Raw genomic sequence first — 22,403 nt, 5'->3', positions numbered from 1 at the left:
GGTGTGTTCAGGGTGATGAGCTGTGTTGCTTTAACGCCAAACATATCGTTTTGCATTGTGGCCAAAAAGTTCGATTTTGGTTTCATCTGACCAGAGCACCTTCTTCCACATGTTTGGTGTGTCTCCCAGGTGGCTTGTGGCAAACTTTAAACGAGACTTTTTATGGATATCTTTGAGAAATGGCTTTCTTCTTGCCACTCTTCCATAAAGGCCAGATTTGTGCAGTGCACGACTGATTGTTGTCCTATGGACAGACTCTCCTACCTCAGCTGTAGTTATCTGCAGTTCATCCAGAGTGATCATAGGCCTCTTGGCTGCATCTCTGATCAGTCTTCTCCTTGTTTGAGATGAAAGTTTGGAGGGACGGCCGGGTCTTGGTAGATTTGCAGTGGTCTGATACTCCTTCCATTTCAATATGGACAGTGCTCCTTGAGATGTTTAAAGCTTGGGAAATCTTTTTGTATCCAAATCCGGCTTTAAACTTCTCCACAACAGTATCTCGGACCTGCCTGGTGTGTTCCTTTGTCTTCATGGTTCTCTCTGCGCTTTAAACAGAACCCTGAGACTATCAAAGAGCAGCTGCATTTATACGGAGACTTGATTACACACAGGTGCATTCTATTTATCATCATCAGTCATTTAGGACAACATTGGATCATTCAAAGATCCTCACTGAACTTCTGGAGTGAGTTTGCTGCACTGAAAGTAAAGGGGCCGAATAATATTGCACGCCCCACTTTTCGGTTTTTTATTTGTTAAAAAAGTTTAAATTATCCAATAAATTTCGTTCCACTTCACGATTGTGTCCCACTTGTTGTTGATTCATGACAAAAAAATAAAATGTTATATCTTTATGTTTGAAGCCTGAAATGTGGCGAAATGTTGAAAGGTTCAAGGGGGCCGAATACTTTCGCAAGGCACTGTATATCCTAGTTTTCAAGATCTTGTCAATCAACTCTATACGTGCCTGGAATCTATCACTAAACCAAACAACCTCAGCACCATCTCCTGTTAACTTTGATGTTTTGATGTTTGATGTTTGATGTTTGATGACTAAGTGGAGATTTTGCAGACTTTAAGTAGTGCGTTCGTTTAGTGGTTTAGTGGTTCGTTACGACCGCAACAGGATTGAGCTCCTCCTAAAGGATTACCAACAAACACATTTAGTCCCATTAGCGATAGAAATGAGTTGAAGAATCTCCCTGCACAATCTAGTTAGTCAATTTAGTGCGGTTACTACAAGACCCAGACAATTACTTTAAATACGTGATCTTGTTACAATGCTAATGGGTTTGGATGACAGGGAAACGGGGGACGACATGTCTCGACAAAGCTTCCGCTTCATGGGCATGGATGTACGCCATCTTGGCACGGTTCTGGCCTTCACAATTTGGGGGTCTTCATTATTTTCCCCCCGATAAAATTGGTCCGAAATACAAACATTCAACGTGGAGATCCAATGAAAAATTATACCGTCTGTTGCAATTTACGAAAAACCTAAAACAGTACTGACTGAATATTCATTCATTAATCCCTTATGGGTTTCACAGGAGGGCTGGAGCGTATCCCAGAAAAGAAGGTCAGTCAACTGCTAACGGGGGCGAGGATCGAGGCTCAGATGTCGGAGGCAGGATGTACAAGTTAAAATATATAATCTATTCTCAAATACATAAGAAAACAATGGCGCTAAAACTGGGTACTAGCTGGTTTTTTTACATACGACGTCCAGGTTTTAATCATCATCACGCTCCCGACCAATAAACGGACATACCTGAAATTCCCTCACAATGTCACTACTTGACTAAGACATCAGGTTAACAATGTCAACCGAAATCAAAAGTGCAAAAACAAAACAAAACAGGAAAGCAACTTTATATAAAGGAAACACAGACACATCAAAAAAGCAAATCCATCATTTTGGTGCAAGTGTTGTTTTCTAGGTTATGTACATTAATTTGTGTGCGTTGACCAGATCTATGAACCAATGACACAAAATGTCACGGCATTTATTAAGGTTATTGGGTCCGACAGTGGTCACAGAACGTGTTCGGAAAGTTCACTTTCTCTGTAAGTAAGTAAGGTTCTAGACCAGGGTCACAATGAATTAAACAATAAAAAATAAAAAAAGAATAAATATATATAAACTAAAAAGATCAAAATAACACCAAGAGAAACACAGGTGTCCCAGAAAATTAGGGAAAAGCCTGCACAAATAAGAATGTCTTGATGTTTCTTGAAGGAGTCAGTAGATCCATCCAGGGAGAGGAAGATCGTTCCAAAGCTTAGGAGCAACAGCCTGGAAGGATTTCTTTCCTCTGGTCCTGAACCGTGTGCGAGGAACCATCAGTAGATTCTGATCCACAGACCTCAATTTTAAAGTTGATCCTGAAAGAATCTGGCAGCCAGTGAAGAGTTTTAAGGATCGGGGAAATGTGAGTTCTTCTTCTAGTGCGGCTCAGAATTCTTGCTGCAGAGTTTTGTATTAACTGCAGGCGAGACAGCTCCTTCTTGTTTAGACACCGAAATAAACTGTTACAATAGTCCAGACAAGGAGACACAAATGCATGGATTGCAAGCTCCAGATCATGTTGTGACAACATTTTCCTAAATTTACAGATTTTTCTCAGTTGAAGGAAATGTTTTCTGGTCAGTTTTCAGCAGTGTTGTACTAGAGACATGTCTTTGTCCAATACAACACCCAGGTTTCTCAGGCTCAGTTTGACAGAGAACTAGTTACTAGTTCATAATTCAATGTTTTCTTAAGTTCATAGCTCCAAGAATGAACTAGTTCATAGTTATTTTTCTGTCAATATGTTGCCACAAGCTCTTCTTTTTTCAAAATGATCGCGACAGTTTTGTGGGTAATGTAAGAAAACAGGAAATTGATGTACTGTTGTGAAAGCAAAGTAAATAATGCATTAAATAAATATAAATAAAATGAAATCAATTATGAATACAATTATACAATTAAATCAATTAAGTGACTCATACATTAAAGTGTTTATATATATATATAATAATTAGATAAAGTTTCCTTGATCCCAGAATCCCATTTTGAACCCTAAAGAACCAGGTTTACCTGGGGTCAGCATTTCAGTCGATTCAGTCACAGTAGTAATGTTGCGGTCGCGGTCCAGAGGTGCAGATTTAGCTTTTTGAAATTCACTGTCTGCCCTGAAAAGTAATTTTCCAATCCCTGTTGACCTAGTCATTAAACTTGTTTAAAATATTATAGAAGAATCCTTGATACTTTTTCATGTGTGTCAACCACATACTGCTCTTAGTTCTGATGACGTAAGCCGTTGAGCGCCACTGGTGGCTGGTGTTGCCATATTGACTGATCACTGACTCCAGCAAATACCGCAGTAAATGCCTGTCAAAAACCTGGGTAACGAGTTGGCTTAGTGAACAGATTATGAACGCCTTATGAGAGTGGTTTTTGTCCTGAGTTGAACTGGTTAAAAAGATCTGAAACATAACAAAATAAGAGGATGAAGGAAAATAAGAAGATAGGGATATTTGAGCTAGCCTGTGGGCCATCCTATTTCTACCCTAAAAAGATAGTCTGGGATCACTTTATTGATCCCTCAGTTTTACCTTACCTTACCTTACCTTACAACAACTCAAAAACACGGTTACGTAGATAATACGCCACAGCGTGCACCACATGATGCTTACTTTACCTGATTTTGAATTCCAAAGTAACCGTGTTTTTGAGTTGTTGTGATGGGAATGGCAATTCTTTTGACTGAATGACTCACTGGAATCATTGTTCATTAAAATTATTTGTTCAAAAGATTTGTTCACCAAATCACTGCAAGGTGCATTATTATTATTATTAAATTCCTGAACACAGCAAAACAATCTGTTACTAGGTCATGATTCAAATATTCGAATTCCAAACGGAAGCGGGTCAAGGGATCCCAGACTCTTTTTTTCAGGGTAGCGATTGTAGGAGCCCCCGGTAGAAATAGGATTGCGTCCAGGCTATATTCGAGCTGCTCATCATCATCTTTGAAGGGCGACTTTATGTCAAACTCCAAAGAAAAGAGAGTTTTGTACAAACACACACACTGATGAGTACAATAGAGTCCGACATCTATCTAAGAGACACTTAAATCAACACATTAGTTGCCTTTAAGTCAAGTGTCATTCCGTATTTGACACAAATCACCGTTTCAGCTAACAAATGCTACATTTATTTTAGTAACATAAAGAAAAAGCATTCTTAGTGCTCATTACTTTTAAGTTGTAATGTTCAAATGAAGATATAAGCAGTTGTGAAACCACATATCTACTTGAATTACTGCAAAACATGCATCAATTAGATTGGAAACTCAAAACCCATAACAAGAACTGTACTTTAAACCTTAAACCTCTGAAATATACTACTCATTAAAGCAGAAAAACAGTTTCAGAAAGCATGAAGAAGGTAAATGTAGTAAAGACACCACTCGATAGACACACAAACACAAACTATGGCACAGAGTGCGGAGTTCATCAATTCACACCAGCTAGCCGTGGCTGCCGAATCCTTAACTTGCATGCCCTCTGGAATCCCATTAACAAATTGCCTTCCACTGAACAACTTAATAGATAGGTTTGTAATCAAATTAACTAGTTCTTCCTTTAATTGCGTCTCATTCGCGATTACCCATTTTATGAAAGTAGAAATTTGTTTCCAGACCAGGGTCACAAAGCGCTTAAACAATCAAAACAATACCCAATAAAAAAATATTTAAAAAAAATAGGAAAAGCCTGCACAAATAAAAATGTCTTGAGATGTTTCTTGAAGGAGTCAGTAGATCCATCAAGCGCAGAGGGAAAGGAAGATCGTTCCAAAGGTCATCGCCAAATTAACGACTGTGTTGTACTGCAGTTTTTGGACTCACAGTTCAACCGATCGAAAGCCAAAAAGAAAGATCCACGATGTAGCATCTTTCTTACTGTGTGACCATGAACCAAACGGAACAAAAGCTACGGGACCATTCTAAGATGCCGGAATTCATTATGCTTTGACACTGAAAATAGACACACTTTTCAAAAAGGCTGAACTTAAAATGTCCATATTCTCTGGGATGTGCTGAAGAAGGTGTTACGCTGTAGTCGGAACATGTCGACATCAGCAGTGAAAAATGTATTCAACACCAGATGGACGTACAGCACAGGCAAAACATTTGGACACACCCTTTCATTATGTGTTTTCTATTTTAAATTGCATCACTTTAGATTCTGACTTTCAGCTTTTTCTTGTTGAATTCAAGAGGTCTGGGATACTTATTGGAAATCCTTGCCTTTTTTAATGGAGTTGGGGCCATCGGGTGTGTTGTGCAGAGGTCAGGTTGAAACAACCTTATTGGTTAGAATTCATATTATGACAAGAACCAATAAGCTTGATTAATAGAAACGAGTGATCATCATTACTTTAAGAACGAACATATGTTACTTTGAATTAACATGTGTTATTTATGCATACAAAACAAAAGAAAAAAACACAAATTCATCTTTTAAATGAATTTGTTCTTTTGAAAAGTTGTTCTGGAGCACAAAGATACATGAAATACATACGGACTGTACTTTCACAGTGGTGATATTGAAAAGTGAAATTTTTCACTGAATATATGTACGTACAGTACAGGCCAAAGGTTTGGACATACCTTCTGGGCCCATTCAATGTTTTTACTATTTTTTAAGACCGACTGATCTTAAATTCTTAAACTAATGATGGTCACTCACTTGTCTTTACTTAGCTGATTAGTTCGTTCCATAACATGAATAATAAGGTTGTCCAATAGTGTTGTATCAACACCAACACAACTGATGCTCCCAACCCCATTAATAAGGCAAAAAGTTACCCTACGTAACCCTGAAAACACCTGTGAAGCAAAAGCCGGCATAGCAGTCATCATACTTCGTGGCAGAGATTCAACAAGGTCCTGGAAAAAGAGTTTATTGTCAAGAGTTATATTGACATGATAGCAGATTTGTCGGCTGTACATCCATAATGCAAATCTCTCGTTCCGCTACATCCCAAAGGTGCTCTACCTGATTGAGATCTTGTGACTGTGGAAACCTTTCTGAGATGACACCACCACCATCAGCCTGAACTGTGGATACAAGGCAGGATGGATCCCTACGTTCATGTTGTTGACGCCAAATTCTGATCCTTCCATCCGAATGTCGCAGCAGAAATCGAGACTCGTCAGACAACGTTTTTTTCCGATCTTCTATTGTCCAATTTCGGTGAGCCTGTGCGAATTGTAGCCTCAGATTCCTGTTCTTAGCTGACAGGAGTGGCATCCGGTGTGGTCTTCTGCTGCTGTAGCCCTCTCTGTTTTTTCCCATGATGTTGTAAATATAACGTACAATGCTGCCTCCTGAATAACAAACCAGAAAACAGAGTTGGACTGTTGACACCTTGAGTTCTATTTGTTTTTTCCAGATTATTCTGTAATTGGCTTACAGGCTTTAACATCTTTGCCGCTCGGCAAGCCAACCTAAGATTATTGTTAACAACAAAATCCTGCTTGAGTTGCTCAGCGCATGTGCTAAAATTATTGTACTGAAATAAAAATGTTACTTTTTCTTCTGCAAAAATAAATTAAATTGACCAAATCCTTCAAGAAGCAGTCAAGCCAGCTCCTTTATCCCAGTAGTGCTATTATGTAGACTAACTTGCCCTGTGAAATCCCATTATCAAATTACCTTTGACTACCCAACTAAATGGATAGGTTTGTAATCAAATTATATAGTTCTACCTTTAACGATCTCTCATTTGCGTGCTCATTTCTTTGTTCATGCAGGTCCCTCATCTGGATTCACCTTTTTATTATTATTATTGCTTTTTTTTTTTACTTTGTTTCAATAAGAAATTGTCACCAAAACATGTAAGTTAATAATGATTAACCATCCCTATTATTTTGTTACCGTTTTAAACCAATATTCATATGAGGATGAGCTATATTCAACATGAATTTAAGCTCTGAAAGATTATCCCCCAGTTTCCTAAGCTGATAATATGCCCCCTCCCATTCTCCTACAATATAAAGCAACTGGAGACAATTTGGCTCCTGCAGAGTTGCCCTGCAGCATCAGAAGCTCTTAGTCATACCACAAACTTCAACTTGCAAAGATGGAGAACGGCACGGAGGGAAAAAACTTCTACATCCCTATGAATAACAGGACAGGGATGGTCAGAGATCCTTTTCTCTACCCACAGTACTATCTGGCAGACCCATGGTTCTTCAAGCTTCTGGCTCTCTACATGTTTTTACTCATCTGTACTGGCTTCCCCATCAACGCTCTGACCTTGGTGGTCACGGCTCAGAACAAGAAACTACGACAGCCGCTGAATTTCATTCTGGTTAACCTGGCCGTAGCTGGACTGATCATGGTGATTTTTGGATTCACTGTGACCATTTATTCTTCACTCAACGGCTACTTCACCCTGGGACCAATGAGCTGTACTATTGAGGGATTCATGGCAACTCTTGGAGGTAAACAATTTCGTTTTTGTCCATTTGTCATGCTGAAAATACTGACAACAAACATATTGTTCTTCTTCCATAGGACAAGTCTCCCTGTGGTCCCTAGTTGTTCTGGCTGTTGAGCGATATATCGTGGTTTGCAAACCCATGGGTAGCTTTAAATTCACAGCCACTCACGCCGCGGTGGGCTGTGCGTTCACCTGGATCATGGCTAGCGCCTGTGCTGTTCCTCCTCTCATGGGATGGTCGAGGTAATGAGGACGTTCTCAGGTCATTTTCACATCTTACTTGTATTGATCTGATTAGAGCTCTGGAAGGTCCAAACCTCTAGAGTTCAACTCAGGTCGATGTGTAGTGTGTTCTCCAGTTTGTCATAACCATGACCAAATGGTACTTGAAGAGATTCTGCTGAACCAGACTTATTTTGCGCAGCTTTTATGTCTAAATCCAAATCTTAAAGCAACAAAGTGCCAGATTGAATGGACTGACCTCTTGACTGATGATCCAGAAGATGAAATGCATCTTTGTGCGCTTACAGCCACAGTTGCAAGTATTTACTGGAGGGTCTTTTAACCAGAGTTTGCTGGTTGACTGGTATATATTTTAAGGTGAAAGTGGCATCTTATCTGGACTACCCTTAATTGTTTTTCTAATCCCAGATTTTTGTATACCGGCATACAGGTATTTCTTACTAAAATACTTTCCGATTTTAGGGTTGCATGTGAAAATAACCAAAGTCGATAATGCATAGATAGATGGATGGACTGATGGATAGAAAGAGGAGGTGATTGAAAGCATTGACAAGGCTGTGTTGGACCTACAGGTACATTCCAGAGGGGATTCAGGTGTCATGTGGACCAGACTACTATACTCTGGCTCCCGGCTTCAACAACGAGTCCTACGTCATGTACATGTTCTCCTGCCACTTCTGCTTACCGGTTTTCACCATCTTCTTCACCTATGGAAGCCTCGTGTGCACTGTCAAGGCTGTAAGGGACATTTTAGTAGTTTGGATTCCAAATAGTTTGATCTGAGAATGAATGTCCTCGTCTCTCCTAGGCAGCTGCGCAGCAACAGGAGTCCGAATCCACCCAGAAGGCGGAGAGAGAGGTGACACGCATGTGCATCCTGATGGTGCTGGGATTTCTGACGGCTTGGACGCCATATGCCAGCTTTGCTGCCTGGATCTTCTTCAACAAAGGAGCCGCGTTCTCCGCCACTGCCATGGCCATCCCTGCTTTCTTTTCCAAGAGCTCAGCCTTGTTCAACCCCGTCATCTACGTGCTTATGAACAAACAGGTACAAGTCTTTACGACTCCTTCACCCACTTCTACTGCTGCTTTAATATTTGCTGACACAGCAAAACTACGTTTGCACTAATTATAACAAGCAGTGTTTTCTACAAAAAAAGATGTATGGCTTTGTTATTATACATCATATTGATTGTAATCAGTATTTTTTTCTTTAAATCATTTTGTTGAAAATTATATTTTTGTTTTATTATAATGAATTATCATAGATTTGAAAAAGAGAATATATATATATCCCTGCAACCCACTGACATTTTTTTTACCCCCACCCAAAAAAAATAAATAATATTGTTTGACATTTTTTAGCATTCTAAGTAACTTGAGCAATGACATTTTTTTCAAATTCAATTTTTTTTCTATTATTTAGAATTAAAATAAGAATAAATAAAAAATGAGAAATGTATTACTTTAACAATTTAGTTCCAAATAAACAATTTCCATGTCTTTCTAAACTTTTATTCCATTGTTTCATCCACAGTTCCGTAACTGCATGCTGAGCACTGTTGGAATGGGAGGAATGGTGGATGATGAGAGCTCAGTGTCTGCCAGCAAGACAGAAGTCTCTTCCGTCTCTTAAGGATGATTTTTCCGTCGCTCCAGAGGTCTTTCCCATCCCTCCTCTGTCTCCTAAATCTGGACATACACCGACAACTCTGACAAATATCATTCATGGACTTTTAAGACTTCACAAAGGACACCCGAATCAGTTGGTTTCACTGAAGAACATCGTCAAACAAACAGCAGTTCTGATCCAAACTCGGATGTGTGTTTGATCACGTCATTATAGATATTTTTCCAGGATTGGGATGAACGTTTCTGTTTGATTGTACATATATTTTATAAATGCTTGTGCATATTGTAGCTAAATAAATGCATGCATCTACATTTGTCTGTGTGTTTCCACCCCACGACATACAGAGGTTTTCATCAACCATTACAACAACCTGAGCAGAAGACGTACAAATACGTCCCATGACATATAAATGTCCAAAAAAGTAAACACAAAATTCAGGTTATAAAGAATGTTGACCACTACGGGGTTCCAGCTAGAGTATCCTCTCATCAGGCGATGTTAAGAGGCTTTGTGTCCGACCTTTTAAATTGTCGATGAGCAAATCACAAATTTACAAATACTGATGCAAAGAAAAAGAAAAAGGAAATAGAATTTGTATTGATAACAAAACGTCAGATGATCCTGACCAGCAAGATTTAAGGTTAAAGACTTTCCCATTTATTAGTCATGCTGTAGATCACTCTATACGTATATAAAAACACCAGCATGAGGCCACAAAATGAGGCAAATATGAGCCGATTATTATCCAGAATATTTATTAATATTAACCAGAATATATATTAAAACCCAAAAGACATGAAAACCTAATAATGGACAGAAGAGGTGTCTTCTTTAGCAACCCTAAGACAATGTCAAATTAACACCAACATAGGTCTATTTCAAATTGAATTATATGCCATCTTATAAAATTGTGCTTGTCCTATTGGAGCATTGTGTGTGTGTGTACAGCTAATGATTAAAATGTACAATTTTATTTTGTAAATATAAAGGAATATTAATAATAACTTATAATGGTTTAATTAAAGTGCAAAAACAAACTTAGTTATCATAGTTACCAGGAAAAATATAAAACTATATTTATTTATGTTTATAATAGAATAGTTTACTTGAAAGGGTATTTTGGAAAATACAAAAAAATACCCTAATCTGTACCATGTTACTTAAAAAAAATGTCAGAAAATGAGAATGAAATAATTTGCAACAATCTTTTTTGTTTGTTTGTTTTTATATTGACAAACTTTTTTAAAAGGATCATATTCTATAGAGAGACAACTACGAAAACGGGAACCGGACAAGCCTGTGATTGGTGCTAAGGCCATATCCACAGATTTAGGAGGTGATGATAATCTGGTGTTTAACATTAATTACCTCAAGCTTACGCGAAAGACTAATAAATCCCCTTGTAATCCACTTTTTCCGTGGTATAAAGCTACCACCTGAGCCAGAGCGTGTTGTACAGAGTCTTGATAACTCTAAGCCACTGTTCACGCTTGCAAAAATGGAGAACGGAACCGAAGGCAAGAACTTCTACATCCCCATGAACAACAGGACTGGACTGGTCCGGAGTCCCTTTGAGTACCCGCAGTACTACCTGGGGGACCCATGGCAGTTCAAGCTGCTGGCTTTCTACATGTTCTTCCTCATCTGCACCGGGTTCCCCATCAACGCCCTGACTCTGGTGGTCACCGCTCAGAACAAGAAGCTCCGACAACCTCTTAACTTTATCTTGGTCAACCTGGCCGTAGCTGGACTCATCATGGTTTGCTTTGGCTTCACCATAACATTCACTACGGCTATTAACGGCTACTTCATTTTTGGGCCAATGGGCTGTGCTATTGAGGGATTCATGGCCACACTTGGAGGTAAGAGTTAAAGGGTTTGTTTGTTTTGGAACATTTAGTGACTGTTCTGTGGTCTCCCTACAGGTCAAGTGGCCCTCTGGTCTTTGGTGGTTCTGGCTGTTGAGAGGTACATTGTGGTCTGCAAACCCATGGGAAGCTTCAAATTCACTGGCACCCATGCAGGTGTTGGCGTTTTATTCACCTGGATCATGGCTTTAGCCTGTGCTGCCCCACCACTTGGTGGATGGTCCAGGTAAGAATATATGGGACAAAACAAATGCTAACAAATGTACCTCAAAATGTAGAATAGTTCTAGATCCTCTTTAGCTACAGGATATGAGCAAGTTTAAAAATATACCTGTAAAACCGGGAACTCCCTTAACTCAGACACAGATTCTACGTTTGTGCAGCGGACTTACACAATTTACTCGGGGAGAAAAACTAACAGAAAGTAAAAGTGTAAAGGAGCTGACCAGGCAGAGGATAAATCCACTTAAAGTCAAGGAGGTCAAGAAGACACAGCATCTTTTCACTTTCAATTAAGAGTCATCGGCTTTGTGTTAAAACAACAAGGTGTTATTTTTTATTTGATACACGGCACAGATAAATAAGTGACCAGCATGAGCAACATGGTTCCGGACTCTCCTCACAGATACATCCCCGAGGGTTTGCAGTGTTCCTGCGGACCGGACTACTACACCCTGGCTCCAGGATTCAACAACGAGTCCTACGTCATATACATGTTCATCTGCCACTTCTGCTTCCCAGTTTTCACCATCTTCTTCACCTACGGAAGTCTTGTGCTGACAGTCAAAGCAGTGCGTTTGTTCTCTTCTTCTTTATTCCCTCATTATTTTTTATTTCCGAAATGTAACTGACTTATAGAGAGATTGCCGCCTCGTTCGAAAAAGGAGTCTTTACTAGAAGGCTTTTATTTCCATCAGATGCATAAGTCCCGTTTAAAAATAACTTAGAGGTCAAGTTTATTTCTCGGGTTCTTTGCAGTTCCACAGAACAGCCTGCGATACAGATACAGAGAGTTAGAATAAATAGATTTTTTTTGTCTATGTTGGACTTGGATGAACTTGTCATCATCATGTCAGTTTTGTTAGTGTTTTGTTATCGTTCAACTACTTTTTTTGGATCAATACTTCAATAAATCAATTTTATCCGTTGTCTCTCCTAGGCAGCTGCTCAGCAACAGGAGTCCGAATCCACCCAGAAAGCGGAGAGAGAGGTGACACGCATGTGCTTCCTGATGGTGCTGGGATTCCTGACGGCTTGGACACCATATGCCAGCTTTGCTGCCTGGATCTTCTTCAACAAAGGAGCCGCGTTCTCAGCCACTGCCATGGCCATCCCTGCTTTCTTCTCCAAGAGCTCGAGCTTGTTCAACCCCGTCATTTACGTGCTCATGAACAAACAGGTGTGTTTTCTGACAAAATATGAGAAATCTTGACTCCTTCACCTCCGTCTACACAGCGAAATAGGGCTGTAGCGATCGCTTATCTCACCTTAATTCGATATGATATAATCAGCTCGTGATATAATTGGATACAACATATTGTGCTCTTGATATGATAGATTTCGCTACACTTCATTTTCGGAAGAATTTTAAGGAACACTGAATTTAACTGACATCCATAAGTTTGAATATTTACATGTTAATTCTAACTAAATAAATCGAATTACAAAAAAACCCAAACTTAATAATAATAAAATATATATACATTTTAAAATTTAAAATCCATACAGTGCTGTTGAATAGACAAAAATATATTGCTTTTTTTGTGTGTAAATTAAACCCCTACAGCAAAACTAAAAATTATTCAACTAGAGTATCCTCAAAATTTCCCCCCAAAACACTAACACAACAATACTTTTTTTTTCTTCAATAAATCTTTCATTTTAATGTTTTTAAGATTATAATTTGTATGTGTGCTTTTCCCTAATTTTCTGGGACTCCTGTGTGTGTCTTATACATCTTGGCCTTTAAAAGTATATATTTTAACTGTGTATTGCTTTTGATTGTTAAAGCTCTTTGTGACCCTGCTCTAGAACGGCGCTTTACAAATAACCTTTACTTACTTACTCAATTTAAGAATTTATTTTTACATATTCCATGGTTTTCTTGGTCTATACTACAAAAGTATACACGCAGGAGTTACAATGAACAAACAAGTCTCATCTTTGTTTACATTAAGTTCTTAGTATTAGTCAGTGAAAACAAACTACCATCACTACTCCAATACATCTACATCTTATCTTTTTTTCTGATGCTACAATTGGTTTTGAATACTTTCTTTTTTTTTCCATCATCCAGTTCCGTAACTGCATGCTCAGCACAGTTGGAATGGGCGGGATGGTTGATGATGAGTCATCAGTATCAGCCAGCAAGACAGAAGTCTCTTCCGTCTCTCAAGGATGATTTCTCCATTGCTCCAGAGGTCTTTCCCATCCCAATTATCCTCTTTCTGACGGATTAAATCACGGCTCACAGCGACTAACCAAAAGAGTGAATGGAACAACATCAGCAGCTACTCACAGGATCCTTCATGAACTCATCCTGACACATTCCTCAGTGTTCTTGAACGAATCATGACGCTCGTCATGTGTTGGGATAACCGTTTGTACAAGAATTATATTTGTATATTAATGACATGGGAGGATCAATGTCTCTGTCATAATATTCTGTATATATTTTATAAACAAAAGGAAACTAGATACTATTAAATGCATGCATAAAAATGTTCAGTGTCGCCTGATATTTGATCTTAAGGTAATTTAGGGTTATTCTTTGAGAAAAAACTCCATTGAAAATGTATGTAAAAGAAGGTAACTGAAAAGCATATGATGCAACAATCCCTGAAAGTACATCTTTTTTAATAACAGTGTTTTTGACTCCCCCTTGTGCCGTTATAGTATATCAGAAAAAAATATATATATCTATTTTTGTTGTTTCTAATTAGTACAACAAGAAACTGTCTTGTTGAGTCAGTTTATCATTTGATCTGCATGGCAAGTTTAAAAAATCCCTCAGTACTACTTATGAAAACACCGTCTCAGTTTCATGGACACTTACAGACTCGCCCACACAAAGTTGTGTTGCAGCCTTTTGGGTTTGATATCTTATTAAAGCAAAGTAAGATTTTAACTTTAAAAAAAAATTTTTTTTTCTATAATGATAACTTTCAGGCCAGTGAGGACTCAGCGGAACTCTCTAGCTAAACAGTGTTTTCAATCAAAGTACTTTTTGAAGTTAAACAGTAAAATGACCCAACAAGCAACTTTCTCTTGTCTTTTACACAAATGTATACTCCGTGTCATGCAATCGCGCAACAAGGATTGAAGACATTGAAGTTTAAATGATAGTTCACTCAAAATTCAATGTAGATGAAGGGTTGCTATGATTTTCGGAGTAATCTGTCATAGACAAAAATGTTTGTTTATTTGAATGTGGCGAATGATCAGAGCGTCGACGAGAGAAATTATTATGTTATATATATAGTACTTTCTGTCTGTATCGCATATAATATTTTAAGACTTCTGCTACAACCGGCCTAAAATACAGTATCGTTAACATTTTCCGGAACAATTTCTCATGCCAAAGGCTTCAATACAAGATGGATGTTACAGACAGGCAGTGCAGAGGTATTTGGATGTTTTAAAGTGTCTTTTTGGACGAAGATGAAGACAACTGAGCATCAGTCGCTACATTAAAATGAACCCTTAGTCGACATGAGGGCGAGTAGAAAAAAGGTTGCAATCTTGGGTGAACTATGGTTTTAAGCCAGAAACAATAATTACAAACTTAAGTATTGGTGCTTTTAGGATAACAAAATATTCATAAATCTTTGATATTGTTTGTTTTTTAAGTACTGTACATACAAATGATCAAATACTCAAAGTTTTCTAAGAAAAACAGGAGACAGATGTGCCATCACTAAGAAAGTGTTTAAATAAACATGGAAATCAAACTGGATACAAATTACAGGGTTTAAAAAAAAATACTTACTGTCTCACATCCCACTAATGTTTAAATTCTATCACACAAAAAAGAACAGTAAACAGTTGTTCTTCATTAAATCCTTATAATGGAAAGAACTTGACAGTCATTGAGTCAGTCAGTTGTTACTTGACAGTCATTGAGTTAGTCAGTTGTTTATTTTTGTATTTAGGAACTGAAAGAGGAAACATGTAAAATGAAATGTAGGAATGAAACAACACATCATTTCCAATGGGTATAAAAAACACAATTTCATATTTTGTAATCTAACCATCTAAAGATATATGAAGTCTTATTACTGGATTACATTTTCAATAAAATACCTAATTTATTGAGTGAATATAATTAAATTACCCATGATATTTTCACATTATTATGGCACTCCTGGCTTTTCATGAGGTTTGATGGAACAATGAGGAAAATAATCCTTTAAAAAAAATGGTGGTTATTCGACACTTTACTCACTCTGCTGGCTGACTTTGAGAAAGACCAGCCGGTGTGTGTTGAATTCCTCCACCAGCTCTGGTTAGACTTTCTGTACCGAAGGTGACAAATAATCTGCTCACAGACGCAAGACTGAGTTCACCGGTACCTACGTGATGACTTCACACGCTGCATATGCGAACGACTATTAAAAATATTTTTTATGGGTTAAAGAAATAGCAAGAAATGTTAGAATATTTCCCTTTCAATAACTCATTTTACCTGTCTGTAGTTCGGATTATAAACACCTCAGTATTTATTTAGTTTTCATTTCATTTTTATATATAATGTTAAGAGAACAAATCACAATAATATCATGAAAATTAGAAAATGTTTATTGCCAGTAGTGTTAGAAAAACACACGATTTTTTTGTTGTTGTTGTAGTGCATACATTATACACATGGAACACATTAAATAAAAATAAAATGACTCGTCCAATAAAGTGGGCATTTATACATTTAATAATTGATTTAAATCTGGGAAAAATCGAAATGAAAACTTAATGAATAGGTAGAATGAGTTATAGAAAGGGGAATATTTTAACATTTTTGTTATTTGAAATCATCCCGTAGGAAACCGAAATTGTAGAGGAGACCGAAATTGTACCTACACCGGCATGACCCGTTTCTGCCCTCTAGCGGTATTTCCGAAGTGTTGATCACGTGGATCTGCGCGGCCAATAGGAGGCGCTGTACCCAGAGCGACAGCAGCGTGAGCGCTTACATGGACGAGCTCGAAGATATTTCCTCGAGGATATCAGTCGAAATAAATATTATATCTGTAAAAGCATTACTGCGAGAAGGTCGTAGGTTCTATAACAGCCCTATAAGATGCGTTTTTTCTAAAATTAATAGTACCATAAAGACTGGTCTTTATGATCAATAACTTTATAACAATAATTTATAACTTTCCATCATTTCCACGTGTTTTTTCAATTTTAATTTACTTTATGAAATCCTTTTTTTTAATTTCATTCGCCTTTGATGGAGTCTACTGACTCCTTCAGGAAACATCTTAAGACTTTCTTATTCGTGTAGGCTTTTCCCTGTTTATCTGGGACACCTGTGTTTTTCTTGGGGTTATCTCGATCTTTTTAGTATATATTATTTTAGTTGTTTTTTATTTATTGTTTAAGTGCTTTGTGACCTTGGTCTAGAAAAGCGCTCTATAAATATAAATTACTTCCTTACTTACTTCCTTACTTTAATTCTAACTACAGTCTGTATGTTTTTCCGCATGGTGGCGCTATTGAACATTGCACAATGTTCCCTCTTTTTTTAGGCACGTGGATCATGCTGTTGAAATGCTACTGTGAGTCTAAATTAAGAGTTTAATTCGGTAGGATGTGATCTTTTCACTAAAGGATTATTTTATGACAGGCGCTGTTTAGTTTACATTATTTGGTCAAGGGTCCTTGAAAGGCAGGTTGTAAGTAAGTAAGTACGTTGTGTTATCTTATGGAAATGTGTGCTGCAATACCAGCATGTACTCTTGCAACAGATAATTTTTTTGAGACTTCATCACGATTAAAAAAAACAAGACAGATTTCCTCATATGATTTAAAAAACCTGACAAATGTCAATGAATATACAGTAACGTTGCCTGCCAGTGTTCTCGTTGTTTTCAAAGTGTCAAATCTTTTCGATGGTTGAGACCATATGCACACATTTTATGTCTAATTTTCATCCCAGGAATAGTTGTGATAAGGCCATTAGCTGTCCAGCTCACCGTTATCCCCGTGACCTCCCCCCTCCTGTGCAGGAGAGAATCTCTTGATGTAAGTCACTTTGTGGAGTGTGACCAGTCCAGCTCATGAGAAAATGAGATTATACACCTTCTGACGTACACAAAGTTTTAAACATTTAGGCACAATTAGCGAGTGTAAGAGCTTTTGAATGAGTGTTCTTTTCCAAGAAGGTGACAGATTAGTGCAGCTCAGCGAGATGTTTTATATTCACCCACAAGGGCGTGCATTTCATCGTTTTTGCTTTCGTTTATGAGCCACATACGGTGATATTTCTTTACTTTTTGTGTGAAACCTGATTTATTTTTCATAAATATTTGTTTATTCATTTATTGTATATGTTTTAATGAACATGAAAAAACTAGTTGAAATGTATTATTTCCTGCAGCTATTTTATTTAAATAATTATTTCTTCTGTGTAGAATCAGATGCTGCTGCTCCCTTTCGTCTCCCTGTGGCAACTGTAGCAGGTACTACAAAACTCATTTCAAGAGTATGACATCTAATTTTCTTAAATATATATATATAATAAAATAATTTCTAAATCTTAATAACTACAATAATTATTTAGGGGAAGTTATAAGTGTAGAATTTAAAGACATTTTCTGCTTCATTAGCTGCTACGCTAATATTTGTCAAAGCAATCCACTTTGCTGCTTAAGTGACAACATTTTCAACGAAATATAGGTTTGTATTATCAAGCCCAGACTTTCACAGAGACACCTCTAAGCTGGCCATACGGTTAACCAGCGTGGCCGTCACCTAGTAAGATTTACAGGCTTCTTCTTAGCCCAATCCTGTCTGCCTAAGTGGATTGAGGGGGTGGACCGATATCACCTTCCGGGGTGAGCGGAATCAAGAGCACCAATGATCACATAACAGGGTCGCGGTTTTTGTGTACAGTGTGTTGTTCGAAAAGGTATTTCAGTCCTTGTAAAGTTGAATATGTGTTAGATTACCCACCGTTTTCAATTCTAATGAAAAGACTTTCTAACCATAATAACTAAAATCCTTAAAACTCTCCTATATAGATGGACTAAAAGGAAAACTCTTTAGCATTACTCTTGTGTCTACGCTACTACGGTTGGTATCTGGGTCCAGATTTACAATTGTTACCCGTTCCTTTTCCTAGTGTTTATCCCTGAGCAAGTGTAAATTAATACGTATTTTATTTTGACAGTGTATAGTTTGCTTCATTTTCTATTGAAAGATACTATGTTTGTGTTATTTATTTACTTAATTACTCGGTATTATTATGAGGATAAAGTATGTTCACGATGTCATGAAGAGTCTCAACAGGTGAAGTCAGGTTTGGAGATAAAATTGGTGCTTCATATATCTGATTGGGATTTTACTCTTTTTGAATGTCAGTATTTCCGATCAATATTTTCCTCAGGATTAATGGAAGTCCAGAATGCAATACTATTACGGCACCTAATGGTACCTGTAATCCGTACCCCATCTCTACTCACGGGAGCCAAAGATAAGACAGATCTTCATTAATTTAGATGACTTATACTGGTTAATAGGTTTTTAAGCGCCTTGTTGGATTGTTTGGACACCAATCAATATTGCTTCCATTTTTGCCGTGTTAATGTGAAGCAACATTTAAAAAAGGTTAACACAGACTTGAACAAATCACGAGTATGAAGTAAATACAGATTCAAAAGCGTTTCTTTATGCATGCATTTATTAATCTATCTTATATACAATGTTTTCAGCTCATTTGATGACTTTGTCCTGGTTCAAAGAAGAGTACAAAATATTTTTCAAAGCATTTTCTGGATGGACAGAATGGATTTTCTGATGTGAACAAACAAAATGAATGACAGTTGTTATCCAGGCTTGAGATGAATGGTCCTGAGCTCCGACCATGCGTGGTGGGTTAGGGTTAGGGTTAAACACGTAAACCTAACCCTAACCCTCAATTATGGGTCCCATCTTCTGTGGATAAAATCATGCCTCTGATCTTCTGAGACATCCTGCTGAATTCTTCCTTCATCCACTCAACAAAGGAGAACTGTCCAGGTATATGAAAATATATACATCTTAAGAGACAGAAGAGACTTCTGTCTTGCTGGCAGACACTGAGCTCTCATCTTCCACCATGCCGCCCATTCCAATAGTGCTCAACATGCAGTTACGGAACTGGGAAAGAGAAAAAGAAAGAAGATTTAAACAAGTGTTAAATTACAGATTATTGGGTTCTGCTGAGTCAACCTACCTGTTTGTTCATCAGAACGTAGATGACTGGGTTGTACAGAGCTGAGCTTTTTGCAAAGAAAGCGGGAAGAGCAGCAGTCATTGCAGTGAAGGAAGCTCCCTTGTTCATGAAGATCCAGCCGGCAAAGGAGGCATATGGCACCCAGGCCACCAGGAATCCAAGAACCATGAGGAAACACATACGGGTCACTTCCCTCTCAGCCTTCTGGGTGGATTCAGACTCCTGTTGCTGAGCAGCTGCCTAAAAATGTTTGACCAAACAAGGATCAGACTTCTGCTATGCCTTCAACCCAATGGTGACGTTGCCGCACTTACAGCTTTGACTGTCAGCACGAGACTTCCGTAGGTGAAGAAGATGAGGAAGACCGGGATGAAGAAATGGACGATGAACATGTAGATGACGTATGACTCGTTGTTGAATCCTGGAGCCAGAGTGTAGTAGTCTGGTCCGCAGGAGCACTGCATGCCCTCAGGGAGGTATCTGTGTCAGACACCAAATGTATAAACATCCTCAATATATAACGAAGAATGCTTGGGAAAGAATGGTTTCTTTACCTAGACCAGCCAAACAGAGGAGGTCCAGCACATGCGAAGGCCATGATCCAGGTGAAGATCACGCCAGCCGCTGCATGAGTTCCTGTGAATTTGAAGCTTCCCATGGGTTTGCAGACGACGACGTACCTCTCAATAGCCAGAACAACCAAAGACCAGAGCGCCACTTCACCTGGAGACACAAAATGTGCATATGAGTGACTCCGTCAGTTTCACAACCGAACAGCAAGATCATTTCCCTACCTCCAAGTGTGGCCATGAATCCCTCCACCGCGCAGGCTGTAGCTCCGAGAATGAAGTAGCCGTTGAGGGCGGATGTGATGGTGATTGTGAATCCGAAGGCGCACATGATGAGACCGGCCACGGCCAGGTTGACCAGGATGTAGTTGAGCGGTTGCCTGAGTTTCTTGTTCTGGGCCGTCACCAGCAAAGTAAGACCGTTGATGGGAGTCCCCGTGCAGATCAGGAAAAACATGTAGAAAGCCAGCAGCTTGTAGATCATCGGGTCCACCATGTAATACTGCGGGTATTCAAAAGGACTTCTGACGACCCCGGTCCTGTTGGACATGGGGATGTAGAAGTTCTTGCCTTCTGTGCCATTGGGCTCGATTCCTCCGTCCCAAACCATTCTGAGCCTTGTGATTGAAAGAGTTCTTTTGACTGAAAACCGACTGATCAATGGGTGTGGACTTATTTATACTGCTGTCCTTCACTGATCCACATTATGTCAATTGGGATTAAAGGATTTTGCCAAGTCAAAGGGTGGAAGAGGTCACCAATTATTTTAACCGGATGACAGTAATAATGCTCCACCCGCCAGCCAAGATGATCTTAATCCCGATGAAAGAATTGAAATCAGGTAGTCTTAGCACCTTGGAGGATTTTATCTTGTAAAGGCAACGGATCCGGATCCATAAGACCATTTTGATGTGTGAAAAGTGTTGATCTAGACTCTTAAGGTAATTTAAAGCTCAAAGATTTAGTTTCCCTCTTCAGTTTACCGGTACAGATACAAGGTTTCAGGTTAGAGACACATTCGGGTAACCATAGGAGATTTAATTATGTGACACAGGTTTTCGAAGGAATAAGGTGACCTTTCTTAACGCTCAATTAGGATTTTTCCGGAAGAAGATTTGAGTTAATTATATTTGTTGTTTGTTCGAAACCAGTTAAATAGTATTTACAGTATGTTTTCAGTGCTTTATAATTTGAAAAGACTCAAAACACCAAATCAGTTTGATTCGGGAACCTCTGTTGTCCGGCTTGATACGTCACATTTAGCAAACCCGAATCTCTCCACGCATACCTAAGTGTGTCAAGTTCTGCCTTACATGAAACCAGGAGGACTTAAGAGTGCATTCGGTGTTAAGATCATTAAGAAACCTCGGTTTATCTGAGGCCCTCCTGAAACACTTGTGTCCCCAACCTGCAGCTTTTGTGTCTATTACAAGGGGATAATTTAATTATCCTGGAGTTTCACATTCACGTTTTGAAGCATTTTAAAGACATCAGGAGCTCCTTATCATTGGAAGCAGCAAAATGTTATTTTAATGCCTTGATAATTTCACATGTTTTGTACTGCTTGTAATCATGGTCCCAAGCGAAAGCCACAGTTTTAAACTCACTTAGATCTTTGCACAGCCAGGCCTTACAAATCCTTGATCAAAACCTTGGCGTTACCACCATTGCTTCATCAAATCTTGAGCTTTGACAACTTGATAAGGTTCTCCAATATCCGTCTTGTACATAAAGCCCTGCATAATGCGTACAAACGGCCTCAGACAAACCTCCGTCAGACTAAACCGTCTCAGGCTTTAGCGAAGGGTTACCATAAACAAGTACTTATTGTATTGCTATGAACTGTTCACCCACTTGTTTATTTTTACCATTAAAGAGAATCCCTCAATGTTTTAAGATAAAACTTTTTGCAAATGAGTGTTTATTGGTATAAGATCCTGAACAGTTTACCAAACAGACACTGGAACACTGAGCACACAATATCTTTGCAGTGTCATTCTTCGTATCTGAGTAAAACCATGCCAATATAATGCTTAAATATGAGACACCTTCAACAGTAGTTATCATCTGATGTATTCATTTTTGCATTGCTGTGAAGATTCATTTAGATGTTAACGACACATATATATTAATGACATTATTGAAAGACACAGTGGCACTGTTC

General features: G+C 38.4%; 3 protein-coding genes across 4 annotated transcripts; 2 read left to right on the top strand and 1 right to left on the bottom strand.

Moving 5' to 3' along the window:
* The first annotated feature begins 7,129 nt into the window (after window positions 1-7,129).
* LOC148071369 (green-sensitive opsin) lies at window positions 7,130-9,405 on the top strand. The gene is made up of 5 exons (XM_087800429.1): window positions 7,130-7,496; window positions 7,570-7,738; window positions 8,311-8,476; window positions 8,547-8,786; window positions 9,276-9,405. The coding sequence occupies exons 1-5, from the start codon at window positions 7,133-7,135 to the stop codon at window positions 9,372-9,374; spliced, it is 1,038 nt and encodes a 345-aa protein (XP_087656555.1). The 5' UTR covers window positions 7,130-7,132; the 3' UTR covers window positions 9,375-9,405.
* Window positions 9,406-10,866: 1,461 nt separating this feature from the next.
* LOC148071368 (green-sensitive opsin-like) lies at window positions 10,867-13,665 on the top strand. The gene is made up of 5 exons (XM_087800428.1): window positions 10,867-11,233; window positions 11,297-11,465; window positions 11,865-12,030; window positions 12,399-12,638; window positions 13,536-13,665. The coding sequence occupies exons 1-5, from the start codon at window positions 10,870-10,872 to the stop codon at window positions 13,638-13,640; spliced, it is 1,044 nt and encodes a 347-aa protein (XP_087656554.1). The 5' UTR covers window positions 10,867-10,869; the 3' UTR covers window positions 13,641-13,665.
* Window positions 13,666-19,464: 5,799 nt separating this feature from the next.
* Window positions 19,465-20,872, bottom strand: LOC148071367 (green-sensitive opsin-like). Of its 2 annotated transcripts, none has more exons than XM_087800426.1 (5): window positions 20,465-20,872; window positions 20,225-20,393; window positions 19,985-20,150; window positions 19,671-19,910; window positions 19,465-19,594 (listed from the first exon to the last, which is right to left on the bottom strand). In XM_087800426.1, exons 1-5 carry the CDS (start codon window positions 20,847-20,849, stop codon window positions 19,496-19,498), a joined length of 1,059 nt encoding a protein of 352 aa, XP_087656552.1. In that variant the 5' UTR covers window positions 20,850-20,872; the 3' UTR covers window positions 19,465-19,495. The 2 variants fall into 2 exon arrangements, with proteins under 2 accessions (XP_087656552.1, XP_087656553.1); XM_087800427.1 differs by having other exon boundaries at window positions 19,985-20,154; window positions 20,229-20,393.
* Between the last annotated feature and the right edge of the window lie 1,531 nt (window positions 20,873-22,403).

The sequence above is a fragment of the Callionymus lyra genome, chromosome 10 (genome assembly GCF_982586985.1).
Source record: "Callionymus lyra chromosome 10, fCalLyr1.hap1.1, whole genome shotgun sequence".
Taxonomy (NCBI): Eukaryota; Metazoa; Chordata; class Actinopteri; order Syngnathiformes; family Callionymidae; genus Callionymus; species Callionymus lyra.
This window is presented reverse-complemented; position numbering and strand designations above follow the sequence as displayed.

What these genes read in the sequence shown, in the direction of transcription:
- LOC148071367 (XM_087800426.1), bottom strand. Translation starts at nt 20,849, where the DNA reads ATGGTTTGGGACGGAGGAATCGAGCCCAATGGCACAGAAGGCAAGAAC. An exon ending in ATTCATGGCCACACTTGGAG is followed by an intron (nt 20,394 to 20,464) that starts GTAGGGAAATGA and finishes TTGTGTCTCCAG; the next exon opens with GTGAAGTGGCGCTCTGGTCT. An exon ending in TCGTGCTGACAGTCAAAGCT is followed by an intron (nt 19,911 to 19,984) that starts GTAAGTGCGGCA and finishes AAACATTTTTAG; the next exon opens with GCAGCTGCTCAGCAACAGGA.
- LOC148071368 (XM_087800428.1), top strand. Translation starts at nt 10,870, where the DNA reads ATGGAGAACGGAACCGAAGGCAAGAACTTCTACATCCCCATGAACAAC. An exon ending in CCACTTGGTGGATGGTCCAG is followed by an intron (nt 11,466 to 11,864) that starts GTAAGAATATAT and finishes CTCTCCTCACAG; the next exon opens with ATACATCCCCGAGGGTTTGC. An exon ending in TTGTGCTGACAGTCAAAGCA is followed by an intron (nt 12,031 to 12,398) that starts GTGCGTTTGTTC and finishes TGTCTCTCCTAG; the next exon opens with GCAGCTGCTCAGCAACAGGA.
- LOC148071369 (XM_087800429.1), top strand. Translation starts at nt 7,133, where the DNA reads ATGGAGAACGGCACGGAGGGAAAAAACTTCTACATCCCTATGAATAAC. An exon ending in CCTCTCATGGGATGGTCGAG is followed by an intron (nt 7,739 to 8,310) that starts GTAATGAGGACG and finishes TTGGACCTACAG; the next exon opens with GTACATTCCAGAGGGGATTC. An exon ending in TCGTGTGCACTGTCAAGGCT is followed by an intron (nt 8,477 to 8,546) that starts GTAAGGGACATT and finishes CGTCTCTCCTAG; the next exon opens with GCAGCTGCGCAGCAACAGGA.